The sequence below is a fragment of the Desmodus rotundus genome, chromosome 9 (genome assembly GCF_022682495.2).
Source record: "Desmodus rotundus isolate HL8 chromosome 9, HLdesRot8A.1, whole genome shotgun sequence".
Taxonomy (NCBI): Eukaryota; Metazoa; Chordata; class Mammalia; order Chiroptera; family Phyllostomidae; genus Desmodus; species Desmodus rotundus.
The window spans coordinates 61366242-61381058 of NC_071395.1; the positions used below are offsets into that span (position 1 = coordinate 61366242).

General features: G+C 46.7%; 1 protein-coding gene and 1 non-coding gene across 9 annotated transcripts in view; both read left to right on the forward strand.

Moving 5' to 3' along the window:
- MPRIP (myosin phosphatase Rho interacting protein) overlaps nucleotides 1-14817 on the forward strand; it is a 160420-nt gene that overhangs the window by 27671 nt on the left and 117932 nt on the right. For all 8 annotated transcript variants that reach the window (XM_053910499.1, XM_053910498.1, XM_053910497.1 and 5 more), the window contains exons 2-3: nucleotides 8188-8265; nucleotides 10148-10213. In XM_053910499.1, coding sequence (XP_053766474.1) covers nucleotides 8188-8265; nucleotides 10148-10213 — 144 coding nt within the window. The remainder of the gene's footprint in view (nucleotides 1-8187; nucleotides 8266-10147; nucleotides 10214-14817) is intronic.
- Nucleotides 1453-1588, forward strand: LOC112308970 (U4 spliceosomal RNA). Its single transcript, XR_011650432.1, has one exon. It is a non-coding gene; the product is annotated as a U4 spliceosomal RNA (small nuclear RNA).

Below are 14817 nucleotides of genomic sequence, written 5' to 3' on the forward strand. Positions count from 1 at the left end.
ACCAATCTTATATCTGTAGATTCCTTGTGGTTTTCTACTTAGACAATTATGTCATCTGTAAATATTTTATTTCTTCTTTCTGATCTGTGTGCCTTCTGTTTCCTTGCCTTGCCTTATTGCACTGACTGGAACTTCTACCCCCTGGTCGCATAAGAGGTCTGAGAGTGGGTGCCATTGCCTAGTTACTGATCTTAGAGGGGAAGCATTTAGTCTCTCACCGTTCACCATTATGTGCAGTGTTAGCTCTCTAGTCCTTTGGAGATGCTCATTACCAGTTGAGGAAGCTCCCTTCTATTTCTACTTTCCAGGGTTGTTTTGTTTGTTTTCTAAATCATCTAAATCATGAATGTGTGTTGAACTTCGTCAAATGCTTTTTTTTGCACTGAAGGATAAGATCACAATTTTTCTTCTGTAGCCTATTAATATGATAGATTACATTGAATTAAAAAATATACTAAACCAGCCTTTCATCCCTGGAATAAACCCCATTTTGTCATAGTATATAATTCTTTAAATGTGTTGCTGAATTCTATTTTGCTAATATTGTTGATTTTTGCATTTATATTTATGAGGAATATTGGTTTGTAGTTCTTTTTCTTCCCCCTTTTTTGGTACTCTGTCTGATTTTGATATCAGGTTAATAGTAGCTTCATAAAATGACTTGGAAAGTGTTTTTTCTTCTATTTTCTGGAAAAGACTGTAGAATTGGTATTAATTCTTTAAACATTTGGTAGAATTCTCTAATAATACCCTTTGGGCCTGAGATTTGTTTTGGGGGAGTTTTTTTAAAATCAATTTTTAAAAAAGATTTTATTTATTTACTTTTAAAGAGAGGGGAAGGAATGGGGAGAGAAACATTGGACCTGGCCCACAACCCTGGCATGTGCCCTGACTGGGAATTGAACTGGTGACCCTTTGGTTTGCAGGCCTGCACTCAATCCACTGAGCCATACCAGCCAGGGACAATTATGCTTCTTAATCCCTGCACCTTTCCCCCCTATTTTCCACTTCCCCCCTCCCAGCTGATAACCCTTCAAATGGCTCCATATCTATGATTCTGTTCCTGTTCTAGTTGTTTCACAGTTTGTTTTTTAGATTCGGTTGTTGATAGTTGTGAATTTGTTGCCATTTTAATGTTCATAGTTTTGATCTTCTTTTTCTTAAATAGGTCCCTTTAACATGTCATGTAATATTAGCCTGGTGATGATAAACTCCTTTAGCTTTACTTTGTCTGGGAAGCACTTTATCTGCCCTTCCATTCTAAATGATAACTTTGCTGGATAGAGTAATCTAGGTTGTAGGTCCTTGCTGTTCATCACTTTGAATACTTCTTGCCAGTCCCTTCTTGCCTGCAAAGTTTCTTTTGAGAAATCGGCTGATAGTCTTATTGGGAACTCCTTTGTAGGTAACTGCTTTCCTCTTGCTGCTTTTAAGATTCTCCGTTTATCTTTAAGCTTTGCGCAGTGGCAGTATCGTAGCCCATGAGGTTTATCCGAGGTGTGATTATTGCTAATTGAAAAGATTCTCTGTTTATCTTTAACCGTTGGCATTTTAATTATGATGTGTCTTGGTGTGGTCCCCTTTGGGTCCAACTTGTTTGTCACTCTCTGTGCTTCCTGGACTTGTATGTCTATATCCTTCGCCAAATTAGAGAAGTTTTCTTTTATTGTTTTCTCAAATAAGTTTTCAATTTCTTTCTCTTTCTCTTCTTCTTCTGGTGTCTCTATGATTCAGATGTTGGTACATTTGGTGATGTCTCAGAGGGTCCTTATACTTTCCTTGTTTTTTTTAATTCATTTTTCTTCTTGTTATTCTGGTTGAATGTTTATTTATTCCTTATGTTCCAAATTGTTGGTTTGAGTCCTGGCCACCTTCACTTCACTGTTGGGCCCCTGTAGATTTTTCTTTATCCCACTTAGTGTAGCCTTCATTTCTTCCCTTATGCATTTGCCATCCTCAGTGAGTTCTTTCAGCATCTGGATCACCAGTGTTTTGAACTCTGCATCTGATAGATTAGCTATCTCTGTTTTGTTTAGTTCTTTTTCTGCGGTTTTGTTCTGTTCTTTCATTTGGGCCATATTTCTTTGTCTCCTCAATTTGTCAGGCTCCCTGTGTTTGTTTCTGTGTATTAGGGAGAGGTACTTTAACCCCCTCCTGTCTTAGTAGTGTGGCCTATTATAGAAAAGGCACCAGTAAATTGTGTGGGGTGGAGGCTTAGGTGATTGCCAGGGCGGAGCAACCTGCTTCACTGCTTTGTGGCTCTGTGTGTAAGGAAGGCTTAGAGAGGGGACAGTACTGCTGCCTGGCTTTGGGAGGTTTTCCCGGCACCCATCCTGTTTCAAGTCACTTCACTCACTTCCTGTATGTGACTGGGTGCCCTTCCCGCTGTTGCCCTGGTGGTGAGTCCCAGAGTGGGTGGGTTTGCATATACACGAAGTCTGTGTGGGCCCTATAATTGGAGTCTCCTGAAAATTCGGCAGTTTCTTCTGCTGCCGCAACCCCTACTGGTTTTTACAGCCAGAAGTTACGGGGATTTCTCTCCCGGAACCCTGGGCTGTGCAGTCTGGCCTGGGGCTGGGATGGCTCATTCCCAAGTTATCCCTCTATAGATTTTTATCCACCATATGTGAATTTGGGACTGTCCATTTTGCCTCCGCTGCTGCCTCTCCTTGTCACACAGCATCTCCGTGCCTTTCCACCCATCTCTGCTACTCCATCACTTCTCCTACCCATCTGGATGAATGTGGCTTCTTTATGGTTCTCAGGCCGGCACTCAGTCCACTGAACCACGACAGCCTTTAAATCCTTGGTTGTCGGACTTCCATACAACTCAGTTTTCTGATGGCTCTGGGTGTTAATTGTTCTGAGATCTAGTTGTAATTCTTTCTGTGGTTGCCTGAAGAGGTGAAGCGTGCCTACCTATGCCTCCATGTTGACCGGATCATAATTTCTTGTTGAAGCATTTTAGCCTGGCTGCTTTAAAATTATCATCAGATAATTCTGACATGTCTACCTCAGTGTTGGCCTCCGTCAAGTATCTTTGTTCATTCAGTTTTACAACCTTGATGGTTCTTGGTATGATACTGATTTTTCTTTTTTTTTCTTTTTTTTTTTTATTGTTATTCAATTACAGATGTATGCCTTCTCTCCCCATCCCTCCACCCCACCTCAGATGATACTGATTTTTCGACTGAAACACAGACATTTTCATTAGGTTTGTGTTTGACCCTTCTCTTTTGGTTGGATTTTTCTGACACTACTTCAGCAGGGGAAGGGGAACTACTGCTTTTTATATTTTTAGGTGGAAGCACAGGCCCCCACCCCCTGCCCTGCCCCCTGCTTGGTTTACATTGACACCTCAGGTGGAGGTGCCTTGTTACTGTGGGGATGGAGGGGAGTATATTCAGGGGGAGTCCCCAGATATACTCCTCTGACATTGTCCCAACAGGGAGAGACAGGATGCCTTTTTGCTGCAGGGTGGGGATAGAAATCCTAGCTCCCTACCTGGCCTCCTGACACTTCCCTGGCAGGGGTGCTGGGACTCCTCTCAGCCAGCAATGTGGGAGTCTAGCCTTTGCTGTCATGGTAGGGGTCAGGCTTCATCTTTTCTGTGGTGTCTGGCGGGAGTAGGGTGGTTATTGTCTTTAAGAGTTTTCTGTCTTGCCAGGCTGTCTCTTCCCTGGCTCTTTGGCTGAGGAGAACAAGCTTTTATATTTTGTCTATGCCTGTTGGCACTCCTAGGTTGCCTGCTCCTCCAGTCTTCCTTTTGGGACAGTGAGGCAAAAAGAAAACCCAAGGCCCTCACCTCCTTGTTGTTTCTTGGTTCCTCAAGTGTCTCCATCCTGCCTGCCTTTTCTCCACTTTGCAGAGTGTTCTCTAGTTTGTCTCATATACAGTGTCCAGGGTTTTATTTGTACATAGGAAGAATAGGGAAAATTACATCTATCCCATCTTCCAGGAAGCAGAAGTTTCAGAGAACCCTATTTGGAGGGGCTTTGGGTTGGGGAGTCTGCCCAGACCACCAGCAGCCTCCTCGCAGAGACCAGCCAGAAGGAAGAACAGCCTCTGTGTTACTGGGTCTGTGAGGGAAGATTGGCTGAATTGGAAGAGAAGCAGGTCAGGAGGTGCTTTCACATGGTGACTTGTACATGGGGTGTAGGTAGGCTGTTGTGCTTTCACCTGGGTGGCCTGCCTGAAACAACCCACCCCCAGCCTTTGGGTCCTTACAGCCCAGCTTGGACCCTCAGGATTGACTGAACAGAGAGCTGCTTCTCCTGCACACCACCCCCCTCCAAAAACGAACAAACAAGCCAGAAAACAAAAAATCTAAGCATACCACTAAGAGTTTCTAGAGCATACTCCTGTGTGCCAGGTTCCTTGGGTTGTCGGTTTCAAAGTTGTGTTTCAGGTTATTACGGGTTCTCAGGAAGAGAAGGCCTTCGGGCCTGTTGGAGGCCTTGCCCCAGGGAAGAAGGGGGAACTGCTGCCTCACAAAACCACTCGTGACTGTCCCTGCTGGGCTTCTGGACTTGTTGACATGACTGGGTCTGATGTTGGCATTTTAGATAGTCTGAGAAATATTAGGAGAAGCTACAGTACTTCCTGGGCCAGGTGGCCAGGTCAGGATGGCAGATTATCTAAGGAAGAAGCAGCTCTGTGAGTTGGGTGTCCTGGTGCTTGACTTCTCAGGCTTCTGGACTGGGTTACAGAGTTGGGATGTTTTCAGTAAGAGGCGCTGAGAAGTTTTAAGAACCAGCATGAGCTGATCTTGGCTCCTTCCTCACTGTCCCCATAACACAGCATTCCTGCCACTGTGCCTGGCCCGAGAGCCCTCTCTATCCCAGTCTGTCATCCTGTGTGTATGTAGGGGGCTCACCTCCTTCAGGGTCATTTCTGCTCCCCCATTGGCTCACTTTAGATGGTAGTGCAGGGCGTTAGGTACCTCGCTGTCTCCCAGTGACCCTGGAGCTGCACAGTGAACACCTGGTGGTTCTTGTTGTTCAGCCAGAGGCACCAAATCAACCCTGTAGGTGCTTCTTGCTCCACCTGTACTCTGTCAGACCTGTGCCTGCTGCCTCTTGCTCCCCCTCTGCCTTCTGTGTCTGGCACATTCCATCACCCTTCCTGCAAACCAACAGACCAGGTTATTGACCTTTGAAACCTTTGTTCCTGCCTCTTTGAATGAATTTTCCCAAATTTGATGGTGGGGGAGGGGGAGTAAAGCCGTGTCACTTGAAAACTTTCAAAATGACCTGCTCCCTGGCCCCTCCCCAGATAAGTTCTTCTTAGGTATGGGAAGAGGCTTCATTAATTTACATTTCTTTTGGACTGTGAACCCAGGAGAATAGGAGCAGTTTCTTATGTATCTCTGCTTCCCTATTGCCTGTCATGGGCCTTGGTAAATGATTTTGTTTAACAGCTTTATTAAGATAACATTCACATACCCTGCAATTGACCCAATTAAAGTGTACAATTTGATGATTTTCAGTATATTCCCAGAGGTGTACAGCCATCACCACAATCAATTTTAGAGCATATTCATCATCCCAAAAGAACCCTTGTACCTCTTAGCTCTCATCCCCTAATCCTTCTATCCCTCAGCCATAAGCAACCACTGACCTGCCTCTTGTTGCTATGAATTTGCCTTGGTAAATGTTCCTGATGGAATGTTACCTGCTTCCCAGCCTGCTTCTCCTCCCAGGGCACTTGTTTCTTGCCCTGTGCCTTCCATTGGCCCAGCCTTCCCATCTTTCAGGATAACCTGCATACTTGGAAGGGGTACCCTTTGGGGTGATGTGTAGAAGGAAGTCATGGCCAAGCAAGGTGGGTGCTGGCAGACCATGGAGCTGCTCACACAGTAAGTCTGAGTAGACATTTGTTGAGTGAATGACACTGATGTTGGGTTGGGGTGAGACAGTGTCTGGTTCTGAGGAGACCTATGCCAGTCCCTCGGGTCTCCCACTGTCCCATTAGGGACAGGTCAAGTAGATATAGCTGATAATGTGAAGTTGCCCCAAAGCGCTGTAGCCGGAGACTAGGAGGGTGCTGTATAATGAAACCTAGATGGAAATGGAGGGGGCGTGGCCGTGGTCTGACCTCTCTGTTTTACAGTTTGGAGGACTTTATGATGATAGGCAAAGTGGGGATTGATCTGGCCCAGGATACCTACCCCAGTGCTTCATGAGGGCTTTTGTGGGGTCTGCCAAGTGTGCACATACAACCCTGAGTGATGTGGGAGAGAGGCTGAGCTTGCTCGCTTGCTTGGGGACAGCTGTGCGCCGCTGGTGCTTGCTGAAAACACAGGCCTCTACTCTCTTCGCTTCTGCTTTCCCAGGCAGAATTTTATTCCCTACTCAGGTCATGGCCTTCCTGCATTGTGTCCCTCTAATCTATCCCTGGTTCCCTGCCAGTACCTATTCCTGTGTTTCATCAAAGCCGGCCTCTCACCTCCTCCCTTCAGCCCACTGCATACCCCTTGCCCACGGCCCCTCTTACCTGCTCGGGTCACGTTCGTGGGGAAAAGCCAGTGTGCTTCCCCTGGGGCCCATGAGGACCCTGCAGCAGCCAAGAAAAAAGAGTGTTCTTAGCTCACCCAGATACTGTGTGAGCTGTAGCAAGTGACCTTCCCTCTCTGAGTTACAGGTGCCACAGCTATTAAATGAAGTGGTGTGGCAAGAGAGCCCTAAGGCTCATCTGGAGATCAGTCCTGTGTAAGGTGGGGGTTGGGTTTTAATTTGTGTTACTGCCCGTCAAAGTATAGTGGACAGATAGGCCTGCTTAATGGCTTTTCCAGTCCCTTCTCACCAGCTGGGTGTGGCTGAAAAGGGAAGCAGAGCCAGAGTATCTGTCTGGATCTTTTAGTTCATGTTGAGCTGCTACTGCCAGGGTCTTGGATGAAGAGGACTCTTTGAATATAAAAGTATAATAGTAATTAACATTTATTAAGTATTTATAGGCTAAACACTGTACTCAGTATTTTTTTCTGGTTTTTTTGAGATATAATTTATATACCATGAAATTCATCCTCTTAAAGTGTACAATTCAGTAGTTTTTAGCATATTCACAAGGTCATGCAGCCATCTCCACTATCTTACTCCAGAACATTTTCATCACCCTAAGAAGAATCCCCGTAGCTGTTAGCGTGTTCACTCCCTATCTCCTGTTCCCTCCATGGCCCGGCAGCCACTAATCTGCTTTCTGTTTCTCTGGATTTACCTATTCATAAAAGTGGAATCATACTATGTGTGGTCTTTTGTGTCTGTCTTCTCTCAGCATAAAGCCTTCAAGGTTCATCCACGTTATAGTATGTGTCAGTACTTAGGCCTTCTTATTGCATGGATGTACCACGGTTTATCCATTCATCTATTAATGGTCATTAGGTTGTTTTACCTTTTGGTCATTGTCTGTAGTGCTGCTGTGAACATTCATGTCCAAGTTTTTATTTGAGCACCTGTTTTAAGTTTTCTTGAGTGTATATGGCTAAGAGTGGAATTCTGGGGTGTATGGAATTCTGTGTTTAACCTTTTGAGGAACTGCCAAACTGTTTTCCACAATGGCTACACCATTTACATTCCTTTGCATTATCTCATCCATCCTCACATAAGTTTCATGAGGTGTAGATATAATTATTGCCCACCCCCACCTGCAAATGGGAGAGTTGAAACTCAAAGGGTTTTCAGCTCAAGGTTATACAACCAGTAATTGGGTGATTCTTTGGCCGGTGCTAGCTGCGAGCCCTGAAGCAGTGTCTCTTCTTCCAGGCTGTTTCCTACCATCAGGATGAGGGTGTTTGACTGTGTTGTTCACGTGATATACCTGGTACCTAGCACACCCCAGCACTCAGATGGTTATTGAATAAAATGCCATTTTTTCTGATCTTGGTGGCTTGATCAGGAACTTGAGAGAGGCATCTATTCCTTAGGAGGTCCTGTACTCTGCAGTTTCTCATCTTCCCACTGGGTTTCCTGTTCCACTGTCTGTACCAGGTGCTGCAGACCTCCCATGAGCCTTTTGCTGTCACACATCTTCCTTGGAGACCCAGGCTGTGGCTGGGGAATGAGATGTGTGGAATGTGCTAGGTAGAGGTGACTTCTGTTTCTCGCAAGTGCTTGTCATTAATTTGACTGTCTAAACCTGTTCTTTCTCTCTGGTCCAATGCCACTGACGACCTGCCCTTTTCGCCTCCAGGCAAAACCCATTTATGGTGGCTGGCTGCTCCTGGCTCCAGATGGGACCGACTTTGACAACCCAGTGCATCGGTCTCGGGTAAGGGAATCAGTGAACTCCTGGGGCGGGAGGGACTGGAGAGGGGCTCCCCTAAGGGTAAATTGACAGAAAGGAGGAAGGAGATGGGGAGTTGACAAGTGGATTGCTGAATTGTAGGAGCAGGAGGGAACCCCATTGGAAAGCTCTTAGAACCCACAGGAAGTCTCAGTTACACCTAGTTAAGCCTAGTGCTCCCTTCAAAATAAGTTCTCACATGGTGCTGCCTGTTTCATTGGTCAGCTTGACTCTAGAAGTAGTTAAATGGAATAGTTAAATAGTTAATGGAAAAGGCAAAAGAGCAGTTCAGCAAATGTTTGCAATTGTGCTAGTTAGGCTCCCAGTTCCTTCAGTGCCAGGGCTCTGCCTCCTGTAGCTCCCTCCTTCCCTCTTCACTTTCCTCTCCTCCTGTCCTCCCCAGCTAGGGGCTCAGCAAATGAGTGCTAGTGAAGGGATGGGGGTCTTGAGGACCAACTTTTGCTTTTATTCCTGCTCTCCTGGGCACTCCAGCCCAATGCAGGTTCTTGCTGTGCATGGCTGCTGGTGCCTTGTTCCTGACCAGTGGTTTATTCCTCTGCCAGGGATCCCCTTTGGATTTGAGTCCAATGAAAATGATGTGTTTCCTTTTCTAAACGCTCTTTTCCAGGTGCTGCTGCCTGTACCCCACTCATTGCCGCAGCGCTGTTCCCTTCTTGTCCCCTGCTCTCCCAGAGAGCCTCTGACTGCCTCTTGGTCTCTGCTGCTGCCAGCCCGAACACTGTTCTCGAGGGGGCTAGCGCAGTACCCCACAGGCCTTGTGTGTGGTTATTCGGGATTCCTTCTACAATGGGCTGTCCTTAAAGGCTACAAATTGGAGCCTTGAGAGTGTTTCCTAGGCAGTTTCCCCCTGGACACCCAGCGTGGAACCAGTCCTCTACTGGTCCTCTTTGTAAGGGGGATCAGTGTCCTGTTTCTGCCACCCAGGCTGGAGGACTGTGTTTCAATGCCTGCAGTAACCTTTTCCCATTTATATTTAGGTCTTACAGAAATGCCATTCCCAGCTTCTAATGGGAAAATCATTATTATAAATGATGTAATTCTGGCGCAAAGAAAAGAGGCATGATAATTTAGATAGTTCTTGTGGCCTTACTGCCCGTAAAAGTATGAATTATGTTGAGCTTTTTGAAATGGTGAAAATAGGTCATGAGATCCTCATGAGGAAGGCATATACCTCATGGTCTTTTTCATTCTTCCCTCAGTGCCATTGGACCACCATCGGCCTCCAGTACCTGGCCTTTGGTTGGAGAGCAGAGAGAGGGTACCCTGTCAGTCACACACTCCCTGGACATCGGAGTTGTCCCCACTGGTCTCATAGCTCCTCAGTTTTGAGCTCACTTCTCAGTGAGTACTAGGGCCTGGCTACCTTTTCCCCTGTCTCCCATTCCCTATGAGACACCCTTTCACAGCAGTTTCCTAGATTTTTTCAGAAGCAGGGAATCAGTGCTTGCAATTCTCAGGTTGTTCCATATCATGTCAGATAATTCATCAAATAAATATTGATACATATTATATGATGAGCTCTGTGCTAGGTACATAAAGAATTCAAATAGGTGACCAAGACATTGCTGTTCCTGAGGAGCTTGCAAATTAAAATAAACCAGGCACCTTGTTAAATCTCAATAACTTATGTGGAAACACACTGTGTGGCTTGGGCCTCTGCTCTGGCCCAATCCTGGCTAATAAATCACCGTTCTTCTGCCTTGAGTCCTTCTTTACCTGCCATCAGAAATGGAAGCTGTGGAACCAGCGTTCTTTAGATTACAGGTTTGGCAGACTCAGGGACTTAGCACACGGAGATCAGGGCCAGAACCCTCCCACTAAACACCCACTCTGGGTTCCTTTGCAGAAGTGGCAGCGGCGGTTCTTTATCCTGTACGAGCACGGACTCCTGCGCTATGCCCTGGATGAGATGGTGAGTGTCCTCTGCCCACTCCCCATCTCTGTCTTCCCCAGGCCACTGCTTTGGGCTGCATTTGCATCATCTATGAGCACAGCATCTGTGTGCTCTCACTTGAGCTTCTCTTTTGGAGCCTGGAATTTTTGAAGAACTTACGACAGCTGATAAAGATGACCCTTTAAAACCCAGACCTTTGGTTTGAGACATCTTCAGTGGTCATGGATGAGAGTTAAGTAATGAGGGAGGAAGTCCTTCTGTCCAAGGCTAACAGGGGTTGGTCTTGGCAATGGCACTCCTAGTTAGAAATGGAACAGGCTGTGGACCAGCAGGGGCAGACCGGGGCTGGCCCTGGGCGTGCATGTGGAAGTTGAGCACACGTGCATTCACCTGCCCCAGTCCTAAGACTGCCCCTCAGTTCTGTTGCTGTAATTGTTCTTCCACGTCCAGGTGCTCTGCAGAGACCTGCTGGTTGTCATTGTTCTGGTCTCTCAGCCAGTGCATACAGGCTCCTTCCTGCCCTGCCACCCATCTGGTTTGCTTCCCACTTCCTGGGCTGGATGACTATGGCCCTTGGTCCAGAGGCAAACTTGAAAACCAATCAGGTAGAATGTTCTGGCTTTTCCTTTTCCACCTATTTTGTATCCTGATTTTTTTTTGCTAAAGAAGATTGGTCTCCTAACTAATCTAAGGTATGAGCAAATTCCAGGCTTTATAAAGGGTTGAAGATGGATGATTGGAGCACCTTTTCTGGTTCCACTTGAGTATGTGAGTGTGTGTGCATTCATTTGGACTGCATTTTTAAATTGGGATTATCCTAGAAAATCTAGTCACACCATGTAAAATATGTTGGCCCCATCCCACCCAGAATTTATTTCTTTGCTTCGAGGATGAAAACATGTTCTGGAAGTGTGAGCAGAGATGACCGTCCCCGCCCCTTCCAACCCCCCCAAGGACCTCAGAGACTGTGTGCTCTTGGACTTTAGGGTGGTTACTACAGCTCATAGGGGAATAGGCCACAGGTGGGTCCATTTCCACACATGCATCTTGATTTTTGCAGTTTTTTAAAAAAGATTTTATTTATTTCTTGAGAGAGGGAGAAAGAGAGGGAGAGAAACACCAATGTGTGGTTGCCTGTCACGTGCCCCCAACCGGGAACCTGGCCTGCACACCAGGCATGTGCCCTGACTAGGAATCAAACCCATGACCCTTTGGTTCACAGGCCAGCACTCAGTCCACTGAGCCACACCAGCCAGGGCTAATTTTTGAGTTTTGATGCTTTCTCTAATTTACTTCTGGGATAAATTAATGGTATATTATCTATGTATGGAATTAATAAATATGACACCTAGTTCTTTATTAACTATCACCTCATTGGTTTCTTAAAAAGAATTTTCATCTTTCTCATTCTTCCTGTGAGCATATTTGTACAGTGTAGATGGACCACAGAGGATTTTTGCCATAGAAACATCTGTGGTCCAGAGTAGTTTGAGGTGACTGAATTGGAGATGCATGCCAATGGGGTGGTAGAACTTGCTGGCGGTGGGAGCAGGGGCACTGATTTCACTTGGACCCTTGTTTCCTTTGAGGGAAGGAAGCAGGCATGGAGGTAACCCAGTGTTGTTTCTGTGTGTTATACTTGGCTATTGTTTCTGCAGTAGCTCTGGGGTGGGAGCTGGGCTGCTAAGAGCCTTGAGGTTTACTTGTCCTCCGTCAGCCTGGCTGGCCTGTTCTGAAGTCCCGCAAAGACTAATAATTAGAGAAGGAGCCTCAGATGTCACTGGATTATATTCAGGCTGGGATGGACTTTTCCTTGAAGACCAATCATTCTGGTCAGGAAGTCTTTCTTTAGGCCTAACTGGAGTCCGGCACCATTCATTATTCCCTTCAGCTCAGTTGCACAAGCACAAAGAGGGTGACTACTGGGGATGCCTTTGTGTGGGCACAAACACACTGCATATGCTGCATCCCAAGAGCCATGGAGCCATGAGAACTGACACCTTGAAGGACATTTTGGTCTCCCAGCAACGTGGAAGTTGGTTGGGTATTATTTCATGCCCTGCTAGGGCAGAAGTGGAGCTGTGCTAATGACGTGAGAAGAGAAAGAAAATTCAAAAAAAACTTGGACTGCAGATAGGGCATTGGGGGAATGGCCAGAGCTGAGAGTTTTGGACCATGGACCACTTTTTGGCAGACAACCTTGGAGCTTAAGGGACTGATCCCGTGAATTAGTCAGTGCTGATCTGCTCAAACTGTGGGTGGTACAGATACACTGCACCTCCAGGGAACAAAGTGGCATTATTTCTATGAGTGAAAAAAATCAGTGGTGGTTGCTTTGAAAGACCTTTAAAAAACATTTCAGGCAGGTAAGGATCTTCTCTCATGTACGGGGACAATTGCAAGGAAGCGTTAGGGTTGCACTTGGAAGAGGCTGGGTGAAGAGGGCAGTCAGATGCCAGCCGCCCAGTGGTTAGCATCAGCGGCTGCCGCCGTGTGGCTTACAGGACTCCTGTTCCTCAGTGGTTTGCATGAAGACTTGTTCTTCACGCCACTCACTGGATGAGCATCATCAGAATCCTGGAGCTCTGAACCATGGTCAGCTTTCCTGAAGCCTGGACTCCTGCCTCCACCTGGCCAGCAGGGTCCTGAGACCTGGAGCTGGAGAACTTTCAGGCAGGCTGTGTGTACGCTGAGTTCTAGCCATTAGTGTTCTGTTTGAGTACCTAAAGCTGTGGTCTTCAATTGGGGACCACAGTGCCTCCAAGGCCTGGCATGGCTTGGAGTCATCTCATATTCTCACAACTGTGTGGGTGGAGGGGGTTGCTACTGGCCCCTAGTGGGTGGAGGCCAGGGATGCTGCTAAACATGCTGTTTGCACAGAACAAACCACTCCACCCATAAGAGAATGATCGGGCTGCAAATGTCAAGAGTGCCAAGGCTTAGAAACCCTGTGAGATCTTGTTGGTGACTTTTAAAAATTTTTCTAATATTTCAAAAATAAAATATGAGTTGTTATCCCTTGTTCTTCAGAGGTACAAAGGTACAAAAGGTACAAAGATACAGACAGTCATCAGATTGTCTGGGAATGAGGGAAGCTGGCTGGTGTCGTAGGTGCCAGGCAGGGAACAGGGGTGGGCCTGTTTCTGGTATGGAGGGGTTGCCATGGAGTGTCCCTGCACATCAGGTGATCACAGGGCTAGCAGAACTGCTTTTGCATGGCTTTTACCTGGGGAGCACATAGGTACCATTTCCTGTGGCATGCTGGGACCGTCACGCCTGTGTAATGGCTCCATTTTGGTGCTGGTCTTCAAGAGCAGCAGCTCTGAGCAGCTGGTAGCCACCACCAATTCTACCTCTCCCACCAAGCTGAGTTCCAGCACTATCCTATCTTCTGGACCTCCCTAGCTAACCTGTGTGTAATAACTTTCACAGCATTCAGTGGCTGGACTTTGCCCTTAACACTTAGTCACAATATCTTTCAAATTGTTACTTCACTTTTATACAATATTACTATTTGTTTTAATTTGTTTAAATGTTATCTTACCAACTAGATTGTGGCCCCCCTTCCATTTTGGGGCCCCCTGATAGTTTTCGGTATCTTTCTGCATTGTCTGGCTTGGGATTTACATGGCAGAGACCCAGTCAATATTTCTTCAGTTGAACTTGGCATCTTTGTAAATGCACTGTTACAGAATTGCTGCTTTCAGCTTGAGAAGATGGGAGCTGGGGTGCTTCTGGGAGAGGGATTAGGGGTGTTGTGAGCATGCAGCTTTTAATGGTTCCTCAGCAGAAAGGAGAACACTCTCCAGAGGGCTCCAGAGACCCAGCTGGGGGGAAGTTGTGTAGGACCCCTTCACTAGGACCAAGAGAGGCACAAAGCAGTCACTGTGGGTGTCAGGAGTCCCAGGAGGGGGACGGGCCTCAGTCCCTGGGCGAGTGCCTGCCTCGGGCTACTTTGAGAGCCCTTTCTGCTTGGGGTCTTCTGCTAGGTTTGGACCTTCTGGGAACTAGTTGTTGCCTTTCTTTTTCACAAGGCTCTGGATTGCGACTAACCTTTGGGAGTCACTTTTGCTTTTTTGGGAAGTTTTTTCTTGCTACACCCACGTACCCTGTAACTGGTGGGTGTACAGGAGAGGCAGTTTTCCAAAAAAAGGAAGAGAAATCTCCCAAATGCAAGCTGAGGCGTGGTGGGCCCAGGATAGCCTCACAGACAAGCGGGAGCCTGAGCAGCCTGGCTGGGCCTCTGCTGTTACAGCCGTGGGCAGAGTGAGGGGTCTGGGAACCCACACTGCTGCCTTTCTCCTCTACTTTTGTTTTTCCTCCTGCAATCCACGCATTATTGTATCAAATTCTGCTACTTCTTTTTGAGCTTTTGGGGACTGATGTAAGGCTAATGTGCTGGCATCTTCGGAACCCAAAGGCCACCGTAGGAGTCTTTCCCAGAGAAACACCAAGTCCTGAGAGGGGAAGCAGGCCCTGAGATTTGGGCAGAGCACACTGCGCAGTGAAGCTCTGAGGCCCTTGCTTTCATGTTCTCTTCCTTTTCCCTCCTGGGGGCAGGCAGAAAGATGGTCTTAGCCTTCTTTGTTTCTAATTGTGGTAAAATCTATGTAACAGAATTG